Source organism: Oncorhynchus mykiss, chromosome 2, assembly GCF_057628025.1.
Source record: "Oncorhynchus mykiss isolate SJ-2025 chromosome 2, ASM5762802v1, whole genome shotgun sequence".
Lineage (NCBI taxonomy): Eukaryota > Metazoa > Chordata > Actinopteri > Salmoniformes > Salmonidae > Oncorhynchus > Oncorhynchus mykiss.
This window is the reverse complement of record NC_143023.1, coordinates 10,535,901-10,558,999: the sequence shown is the minus strand read 5'-3', so window position 1 is coordinate 10,558,999 and position 23,099 is coordinate 10,535,901. Positions and strand designations below refer to the sequence as shown.

Genomic DNA, 23,099 nt, shown 5'->3' with positions numbered 1-23,099 from the left:
ACTACATCTACTCATATAAAAAACATGGAAATTGCATAGAAACTCATGTAAACTTTATTTCTGAAGGCAGTTTGTAACAATAGACAAACTACATTGCTTTCAGTTTCTCATTTTAGAGTCAGGTAAATCACACTGGCAACTCTAAGGAGTCCATTGTTTGCTATATTTTCCTTCTTTTACTTTTCCCACAGACCAAAATGTGTGTTTAACATCGAGATAAAGATAACAGAGAAGACAGGAAGTTGTCCAGACTGTGTTCATGATCTTAGGCCTTGATAATCTTGGGTCATACATTTCACTGATCACGATGTTAAGGAAAACCGTTGAAAATGTGTTTCCACTCCTCACCACAGGGGAATGTGACCAATCCTAACTCTGCCATAGTCTCTGGTTGTCCCAGGACCTTGTTATGATGCTTCTATATCATTCAGTTCAGATGGATAAAAAGGTGTGATGGGATGATAAATTAAAAGGTGTGATGGGGTGATAAATTAAAAGGTGGGATGGGGTGATAAATTAAAAGGTGTGATGGGGTGATAAATTAAAAGGTGTGATGGGGTGATAAATTAAAAGGTGTGATGGGGGGTGATAAATTAAAAGGTGTGATGGGGTGATAAATTAAAAGGTGTGATGGGGTGATAAATTAAAAGGTGTGATGGGGTGATAAATAAAAAGGTGTGATGGGGGTGATAAATTAAAAGGTGTGATGGGGTGATAAATTAAAAGGTGTGATGAGGTGATATTAAAAGGTGTGATGGGGTGATATTAAGAGGTGTGATGGGGGTGATAAATTAAAAGGTGTGATGGGGTGATATTAAAAGGTGTGATGGGGTGATAAATAAAAAGGTGTGATGGGTGATAAATAAAAAGGTGTGATGGGGTGATATTAAAAGGTGTGATGGGGTGATATTAAAAGGTGTGATGGGGGTGATAAATTAAAAGGTGTGATGGGGTGATATTAAAAGGTGTGATGGGGTGATATTAAAAGGTGTGATGGGGTGATATTAAAAGGTGTGATGGGGGTGATAAATTAAAAGGTGTGATGGGGTGATAAATTAAAAGGTGTGATGGGGTGATAAATAAAAAGGTGTGATGGGGTGATATTAAAAGGTGTGATGGGGTGATATTAAAAGGTGTGATGGGGTGATAAATAAAAAGGTGTGATGGGGTGATAAATAAAAAGGTGTGATGGGGTGATATTAAAAGGTGTGATGGGGTGATAAATAAAAAGGTGTGATGGGGTGATAAATAAAAAGGTGTGATGGGGTGATATTAAAAGGTGTGATGGGGTGATATTAAAAGGTGTGATGGGGTGATATTAAAAGGTGTGATGGGGTGATAAATAAAAAGGTGTGATGGGGTGATATTAAAAGGTGTGATGGGGTGATAAATTAAAAGGTGTGATGGGGTGATAAATAAAAAGGTGTGATGGGTACAATAAATAAAAAGTTGTGATGATCCGCGGACCCATCACAGACCCATCATACCTTTTATTTATCTGAATTCACAAGTTTTATGCACCAACCAAACTTCTAGGAGAGAGCGATAGTCCCCTTTTGATTACATCATTCAGTTCTCCATGAAGAGGATGGATCCAAGGCTTCAGCCTTTCTCATCATTCTCCTCTCCCGAATCCCCCTCCACTACCTTTGATACAGTAAACCTATTCTCTCCACCATCTTGATTCTGAACATTCTCCTCTTTGTTGATGTTAGGACCTAGATCGGCGGGGTTTAGGTTCTCTTTTGAGTTGGACACATAAACAGCCTTCGCTCTAGTGTCCCTATCCAGACAGTTCTCCTCAAACCCAGGGTCTTTCATAAAGACAGGGTCATCCTCGATAAGCCTCTGCCCCTCCTCTCCCATCCCAAAGCTGCTTAGTAACATATTGTGACTGATGCTGAGGTGGCGCCTCAGGCGGCGTGGGGAATGCTCCAGGGTTTGGATATTCGTCCCCAGGATGTCACTACAGCTCTTTGAACGACTCAACTCCTTGAATTCCATCTTCGGCTTCGGCTTCGCGGCAGCGCCAATCTGCCTGATGGCGGTGCTGTAGTCCTCATGCTTCTCAGACAGGAAGTTGAAGATGTCGACGGCGGTGGGGAGGCGGCGAGGGCTGTGGATGTCGTCCTTCTCGAGCTGCCATCGATGGTCCAGGTGGTCCATCCTGTGTCTCTGCCTTCTCTTCTTCAGGACCTTGTGAGCCGACACCACCATGTGGACGTTCCAGCTGAAGAAAAGAGACAGCCAGGCCAGACCCATGTAGATCCACACCTCTGCAAACACCCGGTACAGCCTTGGGTAGTCTATGTTTGGATTGATACCTGTGGAGTCAAAAAGAGAACATAGTTTAATTAAGTATATGTCACCCTTTCTTCAGCTTGGACAAAGCAGGATTGCACCAGGCAATGAATCCAACTCCAAATAACTTTATGATCCTCTAATGTGAATTAGGTGATATCATGATCTCTTAAATATAAACTAATATTTTCTGAGGAATGCCATCTACTTCATGAAAAGCCTATGTAACTACCTGCGACGTAGTCCCCGAAGCCGACAGTGGTGAGGGTGATGAAGGAGAAGTAGAAGCCCTCCAGGTACGACCATCCCTCCAGGGACATGAACACAAACGGGGGGATCACCAGGTGTACCAGCAGACCCCACAGGAGGAAGATGGCCGTGCAGATCAACTGGACCTTTTTCTGCAGACGGCACACGGGGAGAATCAATAAATCATTCAAATGTATTTAAAGAACTTTGTGACAACTGCTGATGTAAAAAGGGCTTTACAGTGAGTCGGCCTAGACCCCAGAGAGCAACCAAAGCAGCAGCTAAAGCACAGTGAGAAGAACAAGCAACGGCATGTGACACAAGTCACAATGTTAGACCAATCCCTTTGATTTGACCATGTCAATTGTCATTTTTGAGTGTTCCACCAGATCTGGTGACAAGGCTAACATGTCTTGTAGGCTAACACTTTTCCATTAGTTGGACCATACGGGATTCAGTCATTAGTACGCAGCTACAGTGGCTAAACGTGGCTGACCATTGGCTAATCCGCTGTTAATAAATGCTTAAGTCATGTATTGCACCTCCCCAAAAGTCGTTGATAGAAATCCATATCAGTACATTAGACGTGCTGAGAGACTCCCAGTGAGTCTTACCACACTAAGGCCTTTGAGTACCAGGACCTGTCCCAGGCGCTTGGCTCTGTCTCCGAAGAACGAGCCCAGCTCACTAATCCAGGTGAGGCAGAGAGGGATCCCACACAGGCCATACAGGATGCAGAATATACGGCCGCCAGCCGTCTTTGGGGCAACATTACCATAACCTGCAAATCACAAACGTATAGGCTTTCAGACGGGGGTGGCAGCTTCATTTCTGCTACGGTTAGACATTGGGTAACTGAGTTAGCAGCTGTTATCGGAGAGAGATTAACATGATTCAATGTTTCCAGTGTTGTATTCAAGATATTGCCCACCTATGGTAGTGACAATAGTGGCAGCAAAGACAACTGAATTGGTCCAGTCCCAGTTGTTGTAGGTATTCTCTCCAGTGATGGTCACACCTTGTCCAGCAGCGTCTGACACCACCTAGGGAACAGAGTGGGTTATCACACTGTACAAACAGAGCTGATTGGGGTTATCTTAAACGTTAACGGGTTTCATTCATTGGGATTCATTTCAGGAGTCTTCACACTCTAGGTAAACACAGAGTTACTTTGGGAATCTAAATCCACTGAGATTGAGCAAATAAAAATATAATATGTTCCCACTTTGATTTGTTTGAAAAATATATTTTAGTCATTACACACAAACAATAGACCCCTGTTATATATTTCCAGAACCTTCAAATAGAAGGACACAACCGTAATGAATGGACTGACAACGCCCTCTGTAGTCTCGTAAACACGACCCTGGACAGCAGTGGCATTGAAACATTGGAGGCAACCCGGATATCTAGAGAGACAACGCCCTCTGAAAATATGCTGCCCCTTGGCTATTCTACGGTAGCAGAGTGGCACTGAGACTCTGATTTGACACTATAAAATGTATGTCAAATGAAAACCAATGATTGCAAAGTTAAACAAAACATACAACTCTGCACAAGGACTACTTTTAACAATTTCCACTGAAAACATATTGGCTTGAAGAACAGTGCAGACGCAAAGTTTGGCAACATAATGACTGCAATCTTCTGACGTCATTCTGTTACCAAAGTTGCATCTGCACTGTTATCGGAGCAAAGAAAATGGCAAACCAGTTCTTCTGAACTGTCCCAACATGCTGACTTGGCTCCTTCGTTAAAGAGCACAGAGATGATGAAAACGCATGTAGGCTCATCAGTGATGTGTTCTGTTCTATAATGTGTTCTATAATTGGAACTTGATTTATAAGCGTAGAAGTACTCCAAGCTTTTACTGCAACAGTGAAAATAATATATTCATAATAACATATAAAAATACAAATATGCACATATATTATCAATAACACAGCCATATCAGTACTGCCAAGGACTGAAATGTCCTAACTTGACAAGCTTTGTTTAGATTAAATAATTTCAGATGATCTACAATGTTATTTTTTCATGTAAAATTACCCACAAAGCATTTGACATCAGGCGATGCCTTTTGGACGTCTTTTTCTGATCCTCCATATTTTGGGGGTATTTTTTTGGAGCCCCGATTTCAATGTCCACGAACGTGGATTTTTGGTCCCGTCCGGATCAAATCTGAACCAATCATAGTTGTCCAGACCGGCCTATATTTGGCCCAAACGCAGACATGGATCTGGTCCACACAGACCAGATGTGTATTTTATCATTAGAACAATACCCAGCTAGTGTTTGTTTTTCCATGTATATTTTGGACATTCAGCAGATGCTCTTATCCAGAGTGACTTACAGTCAGTGTATTCAACTAAGGTTGAAGCATTTCGCTACACTCGCATTAACATCTGCTAACCATGTGTATGTGACAAATAAAATTTGATTTGATTTGAGGTAGATAAACAACAACATATCAGTCATAGCAAGAAAAAAATATTCTGTAAACGTTACTCAGAATGTTATTGTAGTGGTCAGTTTGTTCATTCTGTATGCTGGCCTACTTTGATCATCATTGCTGCCAGTTTTAAAGGATTTGAAAAAGCTAACATTACTGCATGTGATAGATGGGAGCAATAATACATATTTGGTTTCTTACTTAATAGAACATGTATAGCATTTAATTTTTTGCCATAGAATCAATGTCTGAAAAATACATATTTTCAATGTCTGAAAAAAACATATTTTTTCCATTCATTCAGCCTCTAAAATGGACCTGATTTCAACGTCCAGACAATAAGTATTTTTGACATCCATATAACACTTATTTTCGAGGTCCCAGAGGTCTAAGCTTTCATTCAGCACCTGAAATGCCCTGGGTAGGTTTATTATCCAGGGACAACGTCCATGGGACTAAATAGTTGTCGAACAGTAGGCCTAAAACATAGTGCCAATTCTACGGTAACAGAGGGATTCTGAGACTCGGATTTTTTCACTTTAAAATAAACAAAAAACAACGATTGCAAAGAAGTTAAACAAACCACACAACTCCATGCACAAGGACTACTTTTAACAACTTCCACTGAAATGTTTACAATACATTTGCTTGAAGAACAAAGGTGCATAGAGTTGTACGGTTTGTTTAACTTTGCAATTATTGTTTTTTGTTTGACATACATTTGGAAGTGAAAAATCCGACTTTCAGCAATAGCTGTTACACCTTGGAATCGCCCATAGTGTAAAATACAGTTTTAGAGACATAATAAAGTTCCAATGCTGACCAAGCTGACAACACATTAATGATAATCATTAAAACACCGATTGTGAACATAATACATGTATTCTAAATTGAATCCCTACATACCCCCAAAATATAGTTCAGATCTTCTTTAGTCAAGCACGGATATGTTTTAAGAATGTTTTCCTTTTGACGGGAATATTCGGATTTGGCCAGTTTCCAATTGGGTTCTTCAAGTATTTGAAATATTGCTGCCCCGATCGATAGGTAAAAAATGATACCTGACGTTAATACAGGACCCTTATCAGACATTGCCGATCACTTAAAGATAATCCTCATTATAAAACTCGCATCAGAATTGTTGCCCAAAACAAAAAATAGGACGCGTGTTGCATTCAAACTTCTCTTCCTGGTTCCTGTGCTGGGTAATTACAAACGTGGGAGACTTGGATTGTGATAATACAACGGAGTAAATTAAATTCAACCCAGTCCACATACAAGACATCGTTTCAGGTGTGCGCCATTGTTTAGCCTATAGTATCATTTTCAAAGAGACAGAAAAACGTTTATGTGCCTTTCTGATTTCCACAACCTAGCTATATGGGTTTAAAGCTGGAATCCGTAGCTGTGAAACTGCCACGTTAGCCTAGCTGCTTCAAACAACGAACACTGTTTTTCCCCCTCGGACATCATTGCAGTGCGATATAACAGCAGATTATGTACTTCTCAAGCTTCATAATCAAAGCAAAATCAATAAGAAACGCGACCAGTGGCACTGTTCACTGTAAACTGATCTCAGATGTAATGCTGTGTGGGTTAAAGGTCTCAAATTAAATATCTTTATTGAGTTTTGACTGATTGAAAGTCTGTGGCTGGGGATGTGTTTATGGAAAACAGCCACATAGACGTCTACCTTTACGAAAAAAGATTGCAGTATAACTGGTGTATGCTGCAAATACCGCGTCCAAAATAACACCGTTTTTTTACTGCAGTAATTTTGCAGTGTATTTGCAGTTCAAAGTCAGTACACTGGTTATTCTGCAATTACTGCGTCCAAAATACCACAGTTGACTGCAATTACTGCACTTTTACGGCTGTTTCAAAACTGAACTCTTTTTTGTAAGGGTATAATTGGTTCAGATTTGGTCTGGTCCATTTGCCCCCAACACAGATGTCTATGTTTTGTTTGGACAGCACAGTACAGTAGAGAACTATACAGTAACCGACTGTACATTACATAAAAAAAGTAGAGTACAGTACAATACAGTATAGTTCAGTACATTATAATGTACTGAATTGTATCCTACTTTACTCTAATGTACTCTACTAATTAAATTACTGTACTCTACTGAATCAAACTCTACTGTACTGTACTGTATTATCCTGTGCTCTACTGTACTGAACTGTGCCGTACTGTGCTGTACAAATTTGTGAAGCATAGCCTAGACGTCTATGATTCGTTCAAATTTGGTCCGGCCCGGAGCAACCACATTTGTACTTGTTTGGGGGCCGAAGCTCATTAGTATAATCTCCAGTTTGCAAGTATTTGTTTTTTACATTTCCATTTTGGTCATTCAGCAGATGCTCTTATTCAGAGCGACATACAGTCAGTGCATTCAACTACGGTATATAAATAACATATCACAGTCATAGCAAGACAAAAAATATGACTGAGAATATTACTGAGAATGTTATTGTAGTTGATGTGGTCTGATGGTTTATTCTGTGGGTTGGACTACTTTGAACATCATTGCTGCCAGTTTGGAAAGCTAACATAAGTGCATGTTTACAGATGGGAGCAATAATATATATTCTATGTTGCAATCTTCGCTTGGCTCCTCTTTCCTATATTAAATGGATTTCAAATGTATTATTGTGATATTACGTTTACTTCATTGAGAATGTATGTACAGTTTAAATTTGGTCAATGATGTCTTTTCACCTTTCATTCAGAACTGAAAATGGACCTGATTTCAACATCCGGAAAATATGTATTTTGAGCTTTCATTTAGAACCTAAAATGAACTTAACTTCAACGTCAGGAAAATACGTATTTACAGCGTCATTTTGCTTACTGGGCATGTATAATGTTATTAACCTATATGTAGGCTACATTATTGACATATAATAACATTATATGTAGGCTATAATAACATAATAGCCTACATTATTGCCTTTCATAAAATACAGATACACACACACACACATTTACTTGCAGGCATTGCCTACACACAAGTGCACAATAGAGGCACTAATAGAGTTGGCCAGCTTGTAGTCCCAAAAAACAGAAATTAGTTACCTCTGGTTCGTTCAGCTATGGAGGGAAATGAATCGGGGAAAGAATGGGTTTTTGGGGAAAACGGCCAAAATAAGGTTTGAGGCTAACACAGACTCAGAAGATGTTATACATTTTGTTTTATGAGATATCAGTCAGTTAACGTGACTATGAATTATGAAGCCTTTATGTGCTTGTTTTGATTACATAAATGCTTCAAAATTCACAAAAGGTGATGTTAGCTGAGATTATCTCATAGAACAAAAAGTATAAGAGCTCCTAAACTTGTGTTTACCACAGACATTATTTTCGGCGTTTATCCAACCCCCCCAAACATGAATTTCCACATAGGTTTGGGCCAACGAGACATTGTGGAGTTAGTGCCTACAAAAAGACACCATGTACTATTGCTCTCTATAGAGTACCACAGTATGAGTCATAATACCCATAACAAACAGGGAAATGGTTCCAATTGTTTTTCTACCAGTCATTTTCCCCATAAGGGATTTTAGAAACACTTCAAATAAGGCATGTGTTTTGTGTAGGCTTACCCTGGTGTGATGTTTTGATAACAGTGTAAATATCTCTATGACAAAGAGTTACTTTTATCAATATATTTGCCTGTATTTACCCCCCCCCCCCCCCCCCCCCAAAAAAAAAGAAATGTTAATTAGCTGCTAATGTGGCTATCATAAAGAACTCCAAATCCCATGATGATCTGGACAAGCATGCCGAATCGAGGCAAAGGTTAAAAAAAAATCTCTGGATTAACTATCTAATGTTAGCTAAATGTAGTAATTCATAAATTGGCTAAATCTCTTTAAATTGACAACTCTGTGAACTGTCTTTTGCAAGTTTGAAATTGACACAATACCTGTTAGCAAAGATGTCAGCTACAGTTGGATGATGTGCAGGAGCTTGCAGGGATTTGTAGTCTTGCATGATGACGAATTTTATGCTAATTAGCACTTTGGAATCTGAGTGTAAATAAAGCCGAATATATTGATAAAAGTCACCTTGTCTGAAAAAGATTTACATGGTTATCAAAACATCACGCCAGGGTAAGCCTGACTTGCCTAGTTAAATAACGGTTAAATAAGATGTTTAAAAGCCTACACGTAACACAGGCCTTATTTTTAGTGTTTCTAAAATCCCCTATAGTAAAAATGAATGGTTGAAAAATTATTGGAACCATTTCCTGGGCACCCGAAACGTGGATGTCGATTATGGCAGCCCCCTGCACCTCTCTGATTCAGAGGGGTTGGGTTAAATGCAGAAGACACTTTTCAGTTGAATGCATTCAGTTGAACAACTGACTAGGTATCCCCCTTTCCCTGTTTGACCGCTAGGTTTTTGTGGGTATTATGACACCTCCACTGTGGGGCTCAACATTCTCAACATTACAATATTACTCACTCTGGAGTCAATGGGAGGGACCGCCCCATTCACCATTATCGTGTTGAGCAGGGGAGAATCGCCCTTGTGTTGGGTAGATTAGCTTCTAAACTGACCAGCCCTTTTGGAGCTCACACACACACAATCACACACACAGAGATAAGAGCAACCGTCATGACACACACACATTTTCTCACTGTACTGAAAAACAAGTGAGAGAGGTGTATCTTCTCTAATGAGGGCTTTTGAAAAGGTCACTCACTGTATGACATCTTTCCTGTTAGTCAAAAAAATAAATAATGTAGCCTATACCGGAAACCTCTGAAAACTCATATTAGAAAATGTATATCTTATTTTATGAAACTATAACAGTAATCAACAGTTGATAATATATGCGCATATATATTTATGCATATTACTAGTAGTATATTTCTAAACGATAGCATTCTCAAAGAGTTGTGGAAAATAAGAATGAGGCCTTAATCTTACTCAGATAATTCATAGAGAAAACAAGAAGGTTTAGGACAAAAGCAGATGAGGGGGAAATAATGCATTATTATGGCCAGGTGGGGAAAATAGAGCATTCATATGGTCAGGTGTGGAAAAGAGAGCATTAATGTGGTCAGGTAGGGAAAAGAGAGCATTAATATGGTCAGGTGGGGAAAAGAGAGCATTAATATGGTCAGGTAGGGAAAAGAGAGCATTAATGTGGTCAGGTGGGGAAAAGAGAGCATTAATATGGTCAGGTGGGGAAAAGAGAGCATTAATGTGGTCAGGTGGGGAAAAGAGAGCATTAATATGGTCAGGTGGGGAAAAGAGAGCATTAATATGGTCAGGTGGGGAAAAGAGAGCATTAATGTGGTCAGGTGGGGAAAAGAGAGCATTAATATGGTCAGGTGAGGAAAAGAGAGCATTAATATGGTCAGGTGGGGAAAAGAGAGAATGTCTGTGGTCAGGTGGGGAAAAGAGAGCATTAATATGGTCAGGTGGGGAAAAGAGAGCATTAATATGGTCAGGTGGGGAAAGAGAGAATGTCTGTGGTCAGGTGGGGAAAAGAGAGAAGGTCTGTGGTCAGGTGGGGAAAAGAGAGCATTAATATGGTCAGGTGGGGAAAAGAGAGCATTAATATGGTCAGGTGGGGAAAAGAGAGCATTAATGTGGTCAGGTGGGGAAAAGAGAGCATTAATGTGGTCAGGTGTGGAAAAGAGAGCATTAATGTGGTCAGGTGGGGAAAAGAGAGAATGTCTGTGGTCAGGTGGGGAAAAGAGAGCATTTCCGTGGTCAGGTGGGGAAAAGAGAGCATTAATGTGGTCAGGTGGGGAAAAGAGAGCATTAATATGGTCAGGTGGGGAAAAGAGAGCATTAATATGGTCAGGTGGGGAAAAGAGAGCATTAATATGGTCAGGTGGGGAAAAGAGAGAATGTCTGTGGTCAGGTGGGGAAAAGAGAGCATTAATATGGTCAGGTGGGGAAAAGAGAGAATGTCTGTGGTCAGGTGGGGAAAAGAGAGCATTAATGTGGTCAGGTGGGGAAAAGAGAGAATGTCTGTGGTCAGGTGGGGAAAAGAGAGCATTTCTGTGGTCAGGTGGGGAAAAGAGAGCATTAATGTGGTCAGGTGGGGAAAAGAGAGCATTAATATGGTCAGGTGGGGAAAAGAGAGCATTAATATGGTCAGGTGGGGAAAAGAGAGAATGTCTGTGGTCAGGTGGGGAAAAGAGAGCATTAATGTGGTCAGGTGGGGAAAAGAGAGAATGTCTGTGGTCAGGTGGGGAAAAGAGAGCACTTCTGTGGTCAGGTGGGGAAAAGAGAGCATTAATGTGGTCAGGTGGGGAAAAGAGAGCATTTCTGTGGTCAGGTGGGGAAAAGAGAGCATTAATGTGGTCAGGTGGGGAAAAGAGAGCATTCATGTGGTCAGGTGGGGAAAAGAGAGCATTAATGTGGTCAGGTGGGGAAAAGAGAGCTTTAATGTGGTCAGGTGGGGAAAAGAGAGATTTAATGTGGTCAGGTGGGGAAAAGAGAGCATTCATGTGGCCAGGTGGGGAAAAGAGAGCATTAATGTGGTCAGGTGTGGAAAAGAGAGCATTAATGTGGTCAGGTGGGGAAAAGAGAGAATGTCTGTGGTCAGTTGGGGAAAAGAGAGCATTTCCGTGGTCAGGTGGGGAAAAGAGAGCATTAATGTGGTCAGGTGGGGAAAAGAGAGCATTAATATGGTCAGGTGGGGAAAAGAGAGCATTAATATGGTCAGGTGGGGAAAAGAGAGAATGTCTGTGGTCAGGTGGGGAAAAGAGAGCATTAATATGGTCAGGTGGGGAAAAGAGAGAATGTCTGTGGTCAGGTGGGGAAAAGAGAGCATTAATGTGGTCAGGTGGGGTAAAGAGAGAATGTCTGTGGTCAGGTGGGGAAAAGAGAGCATTTCTGTGGTCAGGTGGGGAAAAGAGAGCATTAATGTGGTCAGGTGGGGAAAAGAGAGCATTAATATGGTCAGGTGGGGAAAAGAGAGCATTAATATGGTCAGGTGGGGAAAAGAGAGAATGTCTGTGGTCAGGTGGGGAAAAGAGAGCATTAATGTGGTCAGGTGGGGAAAAGAGAGAATGTCTGTGGTCAGGTGGGGAAAAGAGAGCACTTCTGTGGTCAGGTGGGGAAAAGAGAGCATTAATGTGGTCAGGTGGGGAAAAGAGAGCATTTCTGTGGTCAGGTGGGGAAAAGAGAGCATTAATGTGGTCAGGTGGGGAAAAGAGAGCATTCATGTGGTCAGGTGGGGAAAAGAGAGCATTAATGTGGTCAGGTGGGGAAAAGAGAGCTTTAATGTGGTCAGGTGGGGAAAAGAGAGATTTAATGTGGTCAGGTGGGGAAAAGAGAGCATTCATGTGACCAGGTGGGGAAAAGAGAGCATTAATGTGGTCAGGTGGGGAAAAGAGAGCATTAATGTGGTCAGGTGGGGAAAAGAGAGCATTAATGTGGTCAGGTGGGGAAAAGAGAGCATTAATGTGGTCAGGTGGGGAAAAGAGAGCATTAATATGGTCAGGTGGGGAAAAGAGAGCATTAATGTGGTCAGGTGGGGAAAAGAGAGCATTAATGTGGTCAGGTGGGGAAAAGAGAGCATTAATGTGGTCAGGTGGGGAAAAGAGAGCATTAATGTGGTCAGGTGGGGAAAAGAGAGCATTAATGTGGTCAGGTGGGGAAAAGAGAGCATTAATGTGGTCAGGTGGGGAAAAGAGAGCATTTCTGTGGTCAGGTGGGGAAAAGAGAGCATTAATGTGGTCACTCAGGTCAGATTAAATACCATATACTATGGTGCTGAACCAGGCAGATAGGTTATGTCATTGTGTTATTTTTGTACCAAGAGCACGTGCCAGGAATGGCCACTGGGACTTAGTAGCAATATTGGGACAGATGCTCAGACAGCACAGCTGTTTAAATGAAATGTCCCTAAAGCTGCTTGAACTGTGCTTAGTGCTCACTGCTTTATCCAGAGACAGGGCTTTCAAATGCATACCTATTTGAGGGCTTTCAAATGCATACCTCTTTGAGGGCTTTCAAATGCATACATCTTTGAGGGCTTTCAAATGCATACTTCTTTGAGGGCTTTCAAATGCATACCTCTTTGAGGGCTTTCAAATGCATACCTCTTTGAGGGCTTTCAAATGCATACATCTTTGAGGAGGAGTGTCATACATTTTTCATCATATTAATTGTGAATGAAAAAAGTGTAACATTTTATTTTAGATGAATACACTAGCCTTATTACGAAGGTTATTAAAATATACGAGGGTAGCGGAATCCAGGATAGTTTGAAGTCAAAAAGTATTGTCTCCTTGACATGTAGAATCGTGCAAGTGTGTTATACCCCGTATACACAGCGGGATTAAAACTGAAGATCCCACAACAGAGAGAGAGAGAAATCACGCTGGCACAAAGCCCAGTTGAACAACGCGTTCTTTGACCACACATTCCAAACCTGTTATGCACTCCACTGCATAAACCTGATGGCACGGTGGTCAGGTAAATAGTATCCCAGCATTGACAAGAAAAGCTACCTGCTCCAATGCTCCCATCCAGCAACATTAGGTTACCATCTATTTTATTTACCCCGCAAGTAGAGCGCATATCATCTAGTATCGCTCAAGGTTTGGTTTCTATTGGAGTGAGCACCTGACCTAGTCCACAGGGGTATCCCCACCCACCCTCAGCTGCCTGCGACCAGCAGAGACGTGCTTCGTCATTGCAAGACGCGTCACTGGAATACTCGGATCAATATGCTGTAACTTCTGAAGGCGTCGGGAAACACTTGAATTATGATGGCGGAATAATACCAGGAAGAAAACAGGAAGAAACGTCTCACCTCTCAGGTAAATAAAAACGAGAGTGCCATGTTAGGGAAACATCGAAAGTCTAATATAATCTAATATGGAAGGCAAAAATCGGTTTATTTTTTTGCGCAGCCGTCAATTCAGTTCGCTTGAAGTTCAAATTGCGCCGTGTTTGTGGGAATGGGGGGGGGGGGGGGGGGGGGGGGGGTGAGACTATGTCAAACACCAGAGGGATATTGCAGTTTATTTTCTAAATGTAAGTAAGGCAATGAAAAATATATGGACATTAAACGTATAAATGATCGAATGCTATTCCCATCCAAAGAATGGTGGACTGCTGTTCTGGGATTTTTATTCGTTGTTTGGACTGATCTTGTTTGACATCTGGCCCATAGACCCGTACAGAGACAACAAGAATGTTAACAATTGGTGTAATTATCGGTGTCCAAACGTCCCACAATTGGGATGGTGTCTGACTACTCAGCCGTTTAGTCAAAATATTTCGCTTTTCTTCACAAACAGCGTTGCAATCTATCCAAATTTAGCTCTAGACGTTGTGTTATTTCAATAATAACGATTACATTTATCAGACTTGCCTCCCTTTGAGATCCGAATTTTGCTTTACTAGCCTATTTCTACATTGATGTTGAACAGGTGTTTCCGAGCCTACCACAGAAAGCCTTTGCGCTTGGCCTTGTCAAGACAGTCCACTTGCTTATATTTGGAATACCTCCGTTTAATACAATAATACCTGTTATTACTGTTATTTCATATTTTGCTGATTTGTATTAAGCTATTTGATTTAAAAAAAAAATATATATATAATATAGGCCTCTTTGGTGTGTCTGTATTTTTATTTTTTTACCCTACCCAGAGTCCAGTACCCACCGAGCAGAGGAGCCATAGACTTTATTTCTTGACAGTTTTACAATTTAATTAAACATTTAAAGCTGAAATGTCTTGAGTCAATAACTATTCAACCCCTTTGTTATGGTAAGCCTAAATGCGTTCAGGAGTAAAAATTAGCTTAGCGTGGATTTTAGCTTACACTAATAGTGTTTAACATGATTTCGAATGACTCATCTCTGTACCCCACACATACAATTATCTGTAAGGTCCCTCAGTCGAGCAGTGAATTTCAAACACAAATTCAACCACAAAGACCCGGGAGGTTTTCCAATGCTTTGCAAAGAATGGCACCTATTGGTGGATGGGTAAAAAAATAAAACTGACATGAATGTCTGTTTTGAACATGGTCAATTTATTTATTTCACTTTGGATGTTGCATCAAAACACAGAGTCACTACAAAGATACAGGTGTCCTTCCTAACTCAGTTGCCAGAGAGGAAGGAAACTGCTCAGGGATTTCACTGTGAGGCCAATGGTGACGTTAAAACAGTTTAATGGCTATGATAGGAGGAAACTGAGGATGGATCTACAACATTGTAGTTACTCCACCATTCTAACCTAATTGACAGAGTGTAAAGAGAGAAGCATGTACAGAATAAGAATATTCCAAAACATGCATCCTGTTTGCAACAAGGCACTAAAGTAGTACTGCAAAAAAATGTGGCAAAGCAATTCACTTTTCTCTCCTGAATACAAAGTGTTATGTTTGGGGCAAATCCAATACAACACATAACTGAGTGTCACTTCATATTTTCAAGCATAGTGGGGGCTTCATCATGTTATGGGTATGCTTGTAATCGTTAAAGACCGTGTAGTTTTTCAGGATAAAAAAAATGAACTAAATGGAGGAAATTCCTAGAGGAGAGATTAATACACCTTTCAGCAGGACAATAACCTAAAATACAAGGCCAAATTTACACTGAAGTGGCTTAAGAAGACCGTGACTGTTCCTGAGTGGCTGAGTTACAGTTTTGACTTAAATCTGCTTGAAAACCTATGGCAAGACCTGGAAATGGTTGTCTAGCAATGATCAACAACCAATTTGACAGAGCTTGAAGAATTTTGAAAAGAATAATGGGCAAATGTTGCACAATCCAGGTGTGGAAAGCTCTTAGAGACTTATCCAGAAAGACTGTAATCGTTTGTTGTAATGATTGTTGTAATCATTACCAAAGGTGATTCGAACATGTATTGACTCAGGGGGCGAATACTTATCAAATCAAGATATATTAGTGTTTTATTTTTCATTAATTTGTTAGAAATGTCAGAATTTGTCTTCCACTTTGACATTACAGAGTATTTTGTTTAGATCGTCGACAAAAAAAATGACAATGAAATACATTTTAAGGTCGTCATTGTAAAATAAGATTTTGTTCTTAACTGACTTGCCTAGTTAAATAGAGGTTAAAAAGAATAATCCCACTTTGTAACACAACAAAATGTGAAAGTCCAGGGGTGTGAATACATTCTAAAAGGCACTGACTTTCACAGAGAAAAGCTGACCAATACAACTATGCAATGCAAGATGGCCAGTTTTGTAATATTATATGTATTTCATATATAAAACTGTGAACATTTGTGAAATAGAATTCATCGGGAAGGAATATGCCGAATATGTCCCAAATTGCACCTTATTCCCTATATAGTTACTACTTTTGACCAGGGCCCATAGCTCTGGTAGTGCACAGGGAATAGGGAGCTATAATATATATTTCAACCCTTCCTGATCTATTTTACTGATGCTATTCCTTTCTCTCACTCGTCTGGACTGGATCCCTGTACCTCGTCCTGTCTGGGATGTCTCCTGTGTTTCCATGCTGATGTTTGGTGAGTATCCAATTCTATTTTCAGCGCTGCTAAAAGCTGCTCTTTAGAATCATTGGAGTAGGCTGTTTCAGGTGTTTATTTTACATCATGTGCTAAAGGTTTTACTTGTAGGCAGACAGGAACATGACTGAAGGGCCTGTATTTTGGTCTATGGGAGTCAGAAATACAATATCCCCTTGTTTGAATATTTGAGCTCTAATCCCACCAAGCATAGAGCTACATATGTAGGATCTTAATTTGAGCCAGTTTGCTACAACTGATCTGATGTGTGAGTATGTCTTCTGGCATGCCTGTGCTTTGGTGCTGCTCACCCAGGCTGAATTAGGGAGTGGTGGCATCACATCTGGCTGAGACCTTCTGGCGTCTTTATCTCTCCCAAACACTTGCCGTCCCAACATGCATTGCGGCATCGTGGCGTAATGGAAAAAGTGTTCCCTTCTATGGGTTTCCCCTATGACTCTCAACTGGTGCTGTTAGCACACAACGTGCCAGAATTTTGGTCTTTATCTAATGTGGATTTCATCTAAATAACTGTGTTCTAGAGTAGTAATAACTATCACATATAAGTGACCAGAACATAACCTGCAATGGAGCATTTCTGCTGGAGAAGGCCAACACCACTTTCAAAGACAACCCTGTCAGGAATACTCTTGGGGGAAGCTTTCTGAATGTGGTTGAGCCAAGAACTGTCGTTGTCTCTTTAGCCACCAGGTGGAAGCACAAACTCAGGGATGATTCTACTGGCACAGATACAGGAGGATGAACACTGAATACAGCAAGAACATGAAGAGATATAAACACAAAGGCTGTGGTGCACATAGCTTCTTAATGCCTATAAAGTGGATCAAGCTGTTTCATAATAGATGGAGCAATGCCTTGACACAGGCCTGTGTCTTTGACTGTCGTTGAATCTGAGAGCGTGCATCATCACCAAGGTTTTAGAAAGCCTCTGATCTCAGTGATGCAGACAGGGCAGACGTTCTCATTGGCGTGGCTATTTTCACAGTCATCTCACTTGTCTGTATTAAATGTTTAGCTCTGTAAGAAAACCTCGGGTGCGTTCAGTGGGTGTGAACCGGGAGAAAACTTACTGAAACAGAGCAGATACTACCTGAGCTTGTTCAATAACAATTTATTTTATTTTTCCCCCTTTCAAATGTTTTTCTCTCATTGGTTCCTACTGAACATGATGACCTTAATGTTGTGCAACTAGACTAGCACGTCTCCCTGAAGCATCCAAACTGGGCATGAGCGGGGAGGGGCAACACAGCTACTGCTCCTATAGTATGCTATCTACTGGGAGAATACTGCAGAAACATGGAACATTCCTGCTTCATAAATACTTGATACCATAATGGTGCACTATGAATATTAATGTGCGGTTAGCCTACCATCCATCCATCCATGCCCTTAGTGCTTTCTAGAGCTTAGATCTCCAACCACAAACTAAGTCTCCTAAAGCATGCTACAGACAGTACTATATGTGCCGACTGGCATTGTTTTATTAATACCAGATGTTCACAGCCGCAAATATTGTTTTACGTATTATAGATATATTGTGTGATGCAAAACAAGGTGTTAGATGTCTCTAACCATGATGCAGTAGGTAACAGAACAGAGGAAGGAAGGCAACGGGAGGGGGGAGGGAGGGGTATAGGGGCCGTTATGTAATCCGTGATGGAGCCAAAGAGAGGGATGAAGACGAGAGATATAAACACACTCCATGTGCCCAACTAAAGGTGTGTGTGTGTGTGTGTGTGTGTGTGTGTGTGTGTGTGTGTGTGTGTGTGTGTGTGGTGATGACTTTCTTAGAGTGAGAGGATTTGTGTCTTGGCTGTCTGTGTCTGTCAGAGTCTCTGGGGAGGGTGCATCTGTGAGTAGTGCCCTACCCTCTCCTCATCTCTCTGGGGTCCAGCCCAGCACCTGCTCCCTGCATTAGGGAGAGGGGAAGGGAGGGGTTTCTAGGCAACTGGGGGGTGGAGGGAGGGGTGTGTGTAGTAAAACACACCTATCTGTCTCTCTACATTCCTTCTGCCCTTGTCATGTTGTGACCATGTCCAGTAATTCTTTTGGATTATGTTACAGTACGACATCAGAGTAAAAAATAACAATATTCTTGTATACTGTATCCGTATATACACCAGAGGCTTGTTAATGCCATTTCAACATTCCCACTTGTTTCCAGATCTGCACTTGAGGTCAGTAACAACGTTATAATGATAGATACAGAAACAGATTTGTCCCATATTTGGTCAATCTCAATACTGTAAAAACAGGAACAGACCTGTAGTATTCCCAGATGCCATGGCCCAGTCTGACAGTCGCCTGTGATCTCATGCCACATGAAGTTGGTCTGGAGAGACAAAGGTGACAGTGGCTAACCATGTACCTTAACCATGTACCATAACCCTGTACCCTAACCATGTACCCTGACCTTGTACCCTAACCATGTACCCTAACCATGTACCGTAACCATGTACCACAACCATGTACCCCATCCATGTACCATAACCATTTACCATAACCATGTATCATATACCCTAACCCTGTAACCTATACCCTAACCATGTACCCTAACAATGTACCATGTACCCTTACCCTGTACCCTAACCATGTACCCTGTACCCTAACCATGTACCATGTACCCTAACCGTGTACCCTAACCATGTACCCTAACCATGTACCCTGTACCCTAACCCTGTACCCTAACCATGTACTCTGTACCCTAACCATGTACCCTAACCATGTACCCTAACCCTTTACCCTAGCCCTGTACACTAATCCTGTACCCTAACCATGTACTCTGTACCCTAACCCTGTACACTAATCATGTACCCTAACTATGTACTCTGTACCCTAACCCTGTACCCTAACCATGTACCCTGTACCCTAACCTTGTACCCTAACCGTGTACTCTGTATCCTGTACCCTAACTCGAATCCAGGCTGCATCACATCCGGCCGTGATTGGGAGTCCCATAGGGCGGCGCACAGCGTCGGGGTAGGCCGTCATTGTAAATAAGAATTTGATCTTAACTGACTTTCCTAGTTAAATAAAGGTTAAATAATATATATATATATATAACAAAAACCTGTACCCTGTACTCTTTCCCTCTATGGGTTGTTATTTAGAGAATATTGAACCCGACTACCCCCTCCCACTCCCCCTGCCTCCCCAACCCCAGCCTCTCCATGAGCCGTATGGCACTAATGGGGTCAGACAGATGGGTGGGGACCATGTCATCCCCAATAAAGAGAGTCTGTGTGTGTGTGTAGCGGGGGGGGGCACTACATAAAATGAGCAGTGCTGGCCCATTACACTTGAAAATGAGGAGACACTTCTGAGGATTGGTTGGAGGCAGATCCTATGTGTCTGTGTCTCACACAGCATGGTAGCCAATAGCAGAGGCAGTTCTAGGGGGTGACTCCCTTACACAGCATGGTAGCCAATAGCAGAGGGAGTTCTAGGGGGCGACTCCCTCACACAGCATGGTAGCCAATAGCAGTGGGAGTTCTAGGTGGGCGACTCCGTCACACAGCATGGTTGCCTACAGCAAAGGGAGTTCTAGGGGGCGATTCCCTCACTCAGCATGATAGCCAATAGCAGTGGGAGTTCTAGGGGGCGACTCCCTCACTCAGCATGATAGCCAATAGCAGAGGGAGTTCTAGGGGGCGACTCCCTCACTCAGCATGATAGCCAATAGCAGTGGGAGTTCTAGGGGGCGACTCCGTCACATAGCATGGTTGCCTACAGCAGAGGGAGTTCTAGGGGGCGATTCCCTCACTCAGCATGATAGCCAATAGCAGAGGGAGTTCTAGGGGGCGATTCCCTCACTCAGCATGATAGCCAATAGCAGTGGGAGTTCTAGGGGGCGACTCCGTCACATAGCATGGTTGCCTACAGCAGAGGGAGTTCTAGGGGGCGATTCCCTCACTCAGCATGATAGCCAATAGCAGAGGGAGTTCTAGGGGGCGACTCCCTCACTCAGCATGGTAGCCAATAGCAGAGGGAGTTCTAGGGGGCGATTCCCTCACTCAGCATGATAGCCAATAGCAGAGGGAGTTCTAGGGGGCGACTCCCTCACTCAGCATGGTAGCCAATAGCAGAGGGAGTTCTAGGGGGCGATTCCCTCACTCAGCACGGTAGCCAATAGCAGAGGCAGTTCTAGGTGGTGACTCTCACACAGCATGGTAGCCAATAGCAGAGGGAGTTCTAGGTGGTGACTCTCACACAGCATGGAAGCCAATAGCAGAGGGAGTTCTAGGTGGTGACTCCGTCACATAGCATGGTTGCCAATAGCAGAGGGAGTTCTAGGTGGTGACTCCGTCACATAGCATGGTTGCCAATAGCAGAGGGAGTTCTAGGGGGCGACTCCCTCACACAGCATGGTAGCCAATAGCAGTGGGAGTTCTAGGGGGCGACTCCGTCACATAGCATGGTTGCCAATAGCAGAGGGAGTTCTAGGGGGCGACTCTCACACAGCATGGAAGTCTACAGCAGAAAGAAAAGTGCTGGGGCTCTGCCTGAAAAGGACTTGGATGGAGGGTTGTGTAGTGTAGACCAGTTCTCCTGATGCTTCTCTATCTGCCTCCCTCCTGTTCTTGGGCTGCGTGCTGTGCCTAATGACACAGCACTAACCTAGGCCGGCTCATTCATTGGCCAGCCCTGCCTAGTGGGAGGATGGTGGATACATGTGCTGCTGTGGATTCATTTGGTAGTGTAGTTGATTTACTGCATATTAAAAATAGGTGATTAATTGAGAAGTGAGAGGCTGGGAGGATAATGCTGATGAATTATCGCTATAGGCCTTTTATTTATTTAACTAGGCAAGTCAGTTAAGAACAAATTCTTATTTACAATGAAGGCCTACCCATTTCTTTATGCTTAGGCTCTAAGTCTATTTCAATCGTCTGTAGTTTCACGTTTCAAAGTTTATTTGTCACGTGCACAGGATACAGCAGGTGTAAAACAGTAAACGCTTATTTACGAGCTCTTTCCCAACAATGCAGTAATAAAATAATATAGATAAGAAAAACCCGAGAAATAGAATAGGTTATTGTTTCGGCGCTTCATCCTGTCTTAGGTGTTGGACCAAACTCTCAGGATCATTTCTGAGAATTTGGTGATTAATTATGAAGCACTCAATTCAAACGTCGTTATCGAAATGGACCATATGATTCAACATCTCCCCCACTTCTCATAGGTTAATCTAGAATTTAGCAGTATTCAATTGGTGCATACGGTTAACAAAGTCCGATACTTCAGTATGGTGACTCCTCCCCTTTACTAGCGCGGATAAGCATCTTCAGCACAACAAAGCATGCGTCCGGTTTCTGCAACGTTGTAACTTCATTATTGTAACTTCACTGGATGTACGGAATATTCGGTTGCGTTGGATTTAACTAATTATAGTTCTTCATTGATGGTATTTCTATTTTAGGTAAGCGCACTTTTGAATGTATTTCTGGCGGCTGATGGGATTTAGAGTTGGTGTTTATTTGTTTTCTACATTCGGCGCCATTTTCATACTAAGATGATTTAAATGCCTGCGCTATAGGCATCGCAGTGTAGCTGACGCGCACACGGGAGATAGTGTTAAAAAAAAATCACACTTTAAATAAATCAATGTTTTGTAGAAGTTGAAAGAGATCTGCGTTTGGACTACCTCAAAATTCCAATATCTTCAGTTATAAACAAGTGAATGAATGGTCATGATGATTAGAATGGGCACGCCAGGGTATTTCATTTGCCTGGCCGCTCACTGCTCCAGGGTCTTTTATCCATATCGTGTGGCATTTGTTTGTGGCCCAATGAATGTGAAATAAATAACTCGACCTAATTCAACATTTTTCTTACAATAATTGAATACAATTTCCTAACATTTTTAGATGGCTATTTGTAGTGCAGTGTTTTTGGATTAAAATCAGGACAATGAGGACATGCATTTATTCAAATATTACAATGTTACAAACACTTCTGGTTCCCTTTCTTCTTTTGACTTTTCTTTAGCAAGATGGAGTGATCTACTACTGTATGTTAACTGTGCTCAATAGTCATTCATCCCATTGGCCATCACTAGCCTACTATCAATCTCTTGATGAGAAGTTAAATGGCTTTTGTGTGTGCAGATTTTCAACACAAAAACATGGGCAGGAAAAGGTCCTATGTAGAGCTCAGAAGCAGTCCGGGCCATGCCGACAATCATCACACCTTACCATTGCACTTGACATAACTTTGTGGGGGGGAAAAATCAGACTAAAGACTTTGAAACTTTACTCCATTTTCCCTGTGTTTGTAAAATATTGAGCCTGGCCTTGTTGCTAAAATGACAAGAACAGACTAATTGGTTTATTCTGTGTCTAGGAAAGTGTCCCACAACCTTAGTGTCTTTTGTTTTAACACCGTAGCCAATACACCACCATTCACCATGTTGTTCTCTGTGTGCTCTGCCTGCAATCGTCTTTCAGAACACAACTATGTCTGAGAAGACCTCTGCTCTGGTATCGTTCATGCTGTCAGTTATTTGAGCTTTTGGTGTAAATGTGATTGACATGATTCATTCTTCAGCGTGTTAAGTATAAATCCATCTCTGCAGTAGCCA

General features: G+C 41.9%; 2 protein-coding genes across 52 annotated transcripts in view; one reads left to right on the top strand and one right to left on the bottom strand.

The window, feature by feature from the left end:
- Positions 1-36: 36 nt before the first annotated feature.
- LOC149984834 (potassium channel subfamily K member 5-like) lies at positions 37-6,446 on the bottom strand. Of its 3 annotated transcripts, none has more exons than XM_090188164.1 (5): positions 5,909-6,446; positions 3,482-3,593; positions 3,165-3,331; positions 2,534-2,702; positions 37-2,324 (listed from the first exon to the last, which is right to left on the bottom strand). In XM_090188164.1, the coding sequence occupies exons 1-5, from the start codon at positions 6,092-6,094 to the stop codon at positions 1,603-1,605; spliced, it is 1,356 nt and encodes a 451-aa protein (XP_090044290.1). In that variant the 5' UTR covers positions 6,095-6,446; the 3' UTR covers positions 37-1,602. The 3 variants fall into 3 exon arrangements, with proteins under 3 accessions (XP_090044290.1, XP_090044295.1, XP_090044301.1); XM_090188169.1 differs by having other exon boundaries at positions 6,064-6,198; XM_090188175.1 differs by lacking the exon at positions 5,909-6,446 and adding an exon at positions 4,604-4,706.
- A 7,144-nt stretch (positions 6,447-13,590) lies between these two features.
- Positions 13,591-23,099, top strand: part of LOC110510828 (protein 4.1) — a 72,843-nt gene continuing 63,334 nt past the window's right edge. For 46 of the 49 annotated variants that reach the window (XM_090188030.1, XM_090187938.1, XM_090188099.1 and 43 more), the window contains exon 1: positions 13,674-16,498. In XM_090188030.1, coding sequence (XP_090044156.1) covers positions 16,411-16,498 — 88 coding nt within the window. In that variant the 5' untranslated portion in view covers positions 13,674-16,410. Of the gene's footprint in view, positions 16,499-21,548; positions 21,939-23,099 lie in introns of those variants that run through there. The other 3 variants (XM_090188116.1, XM_090187890.1, XM_090188105.1) reach the window with 2 other exon arrangements.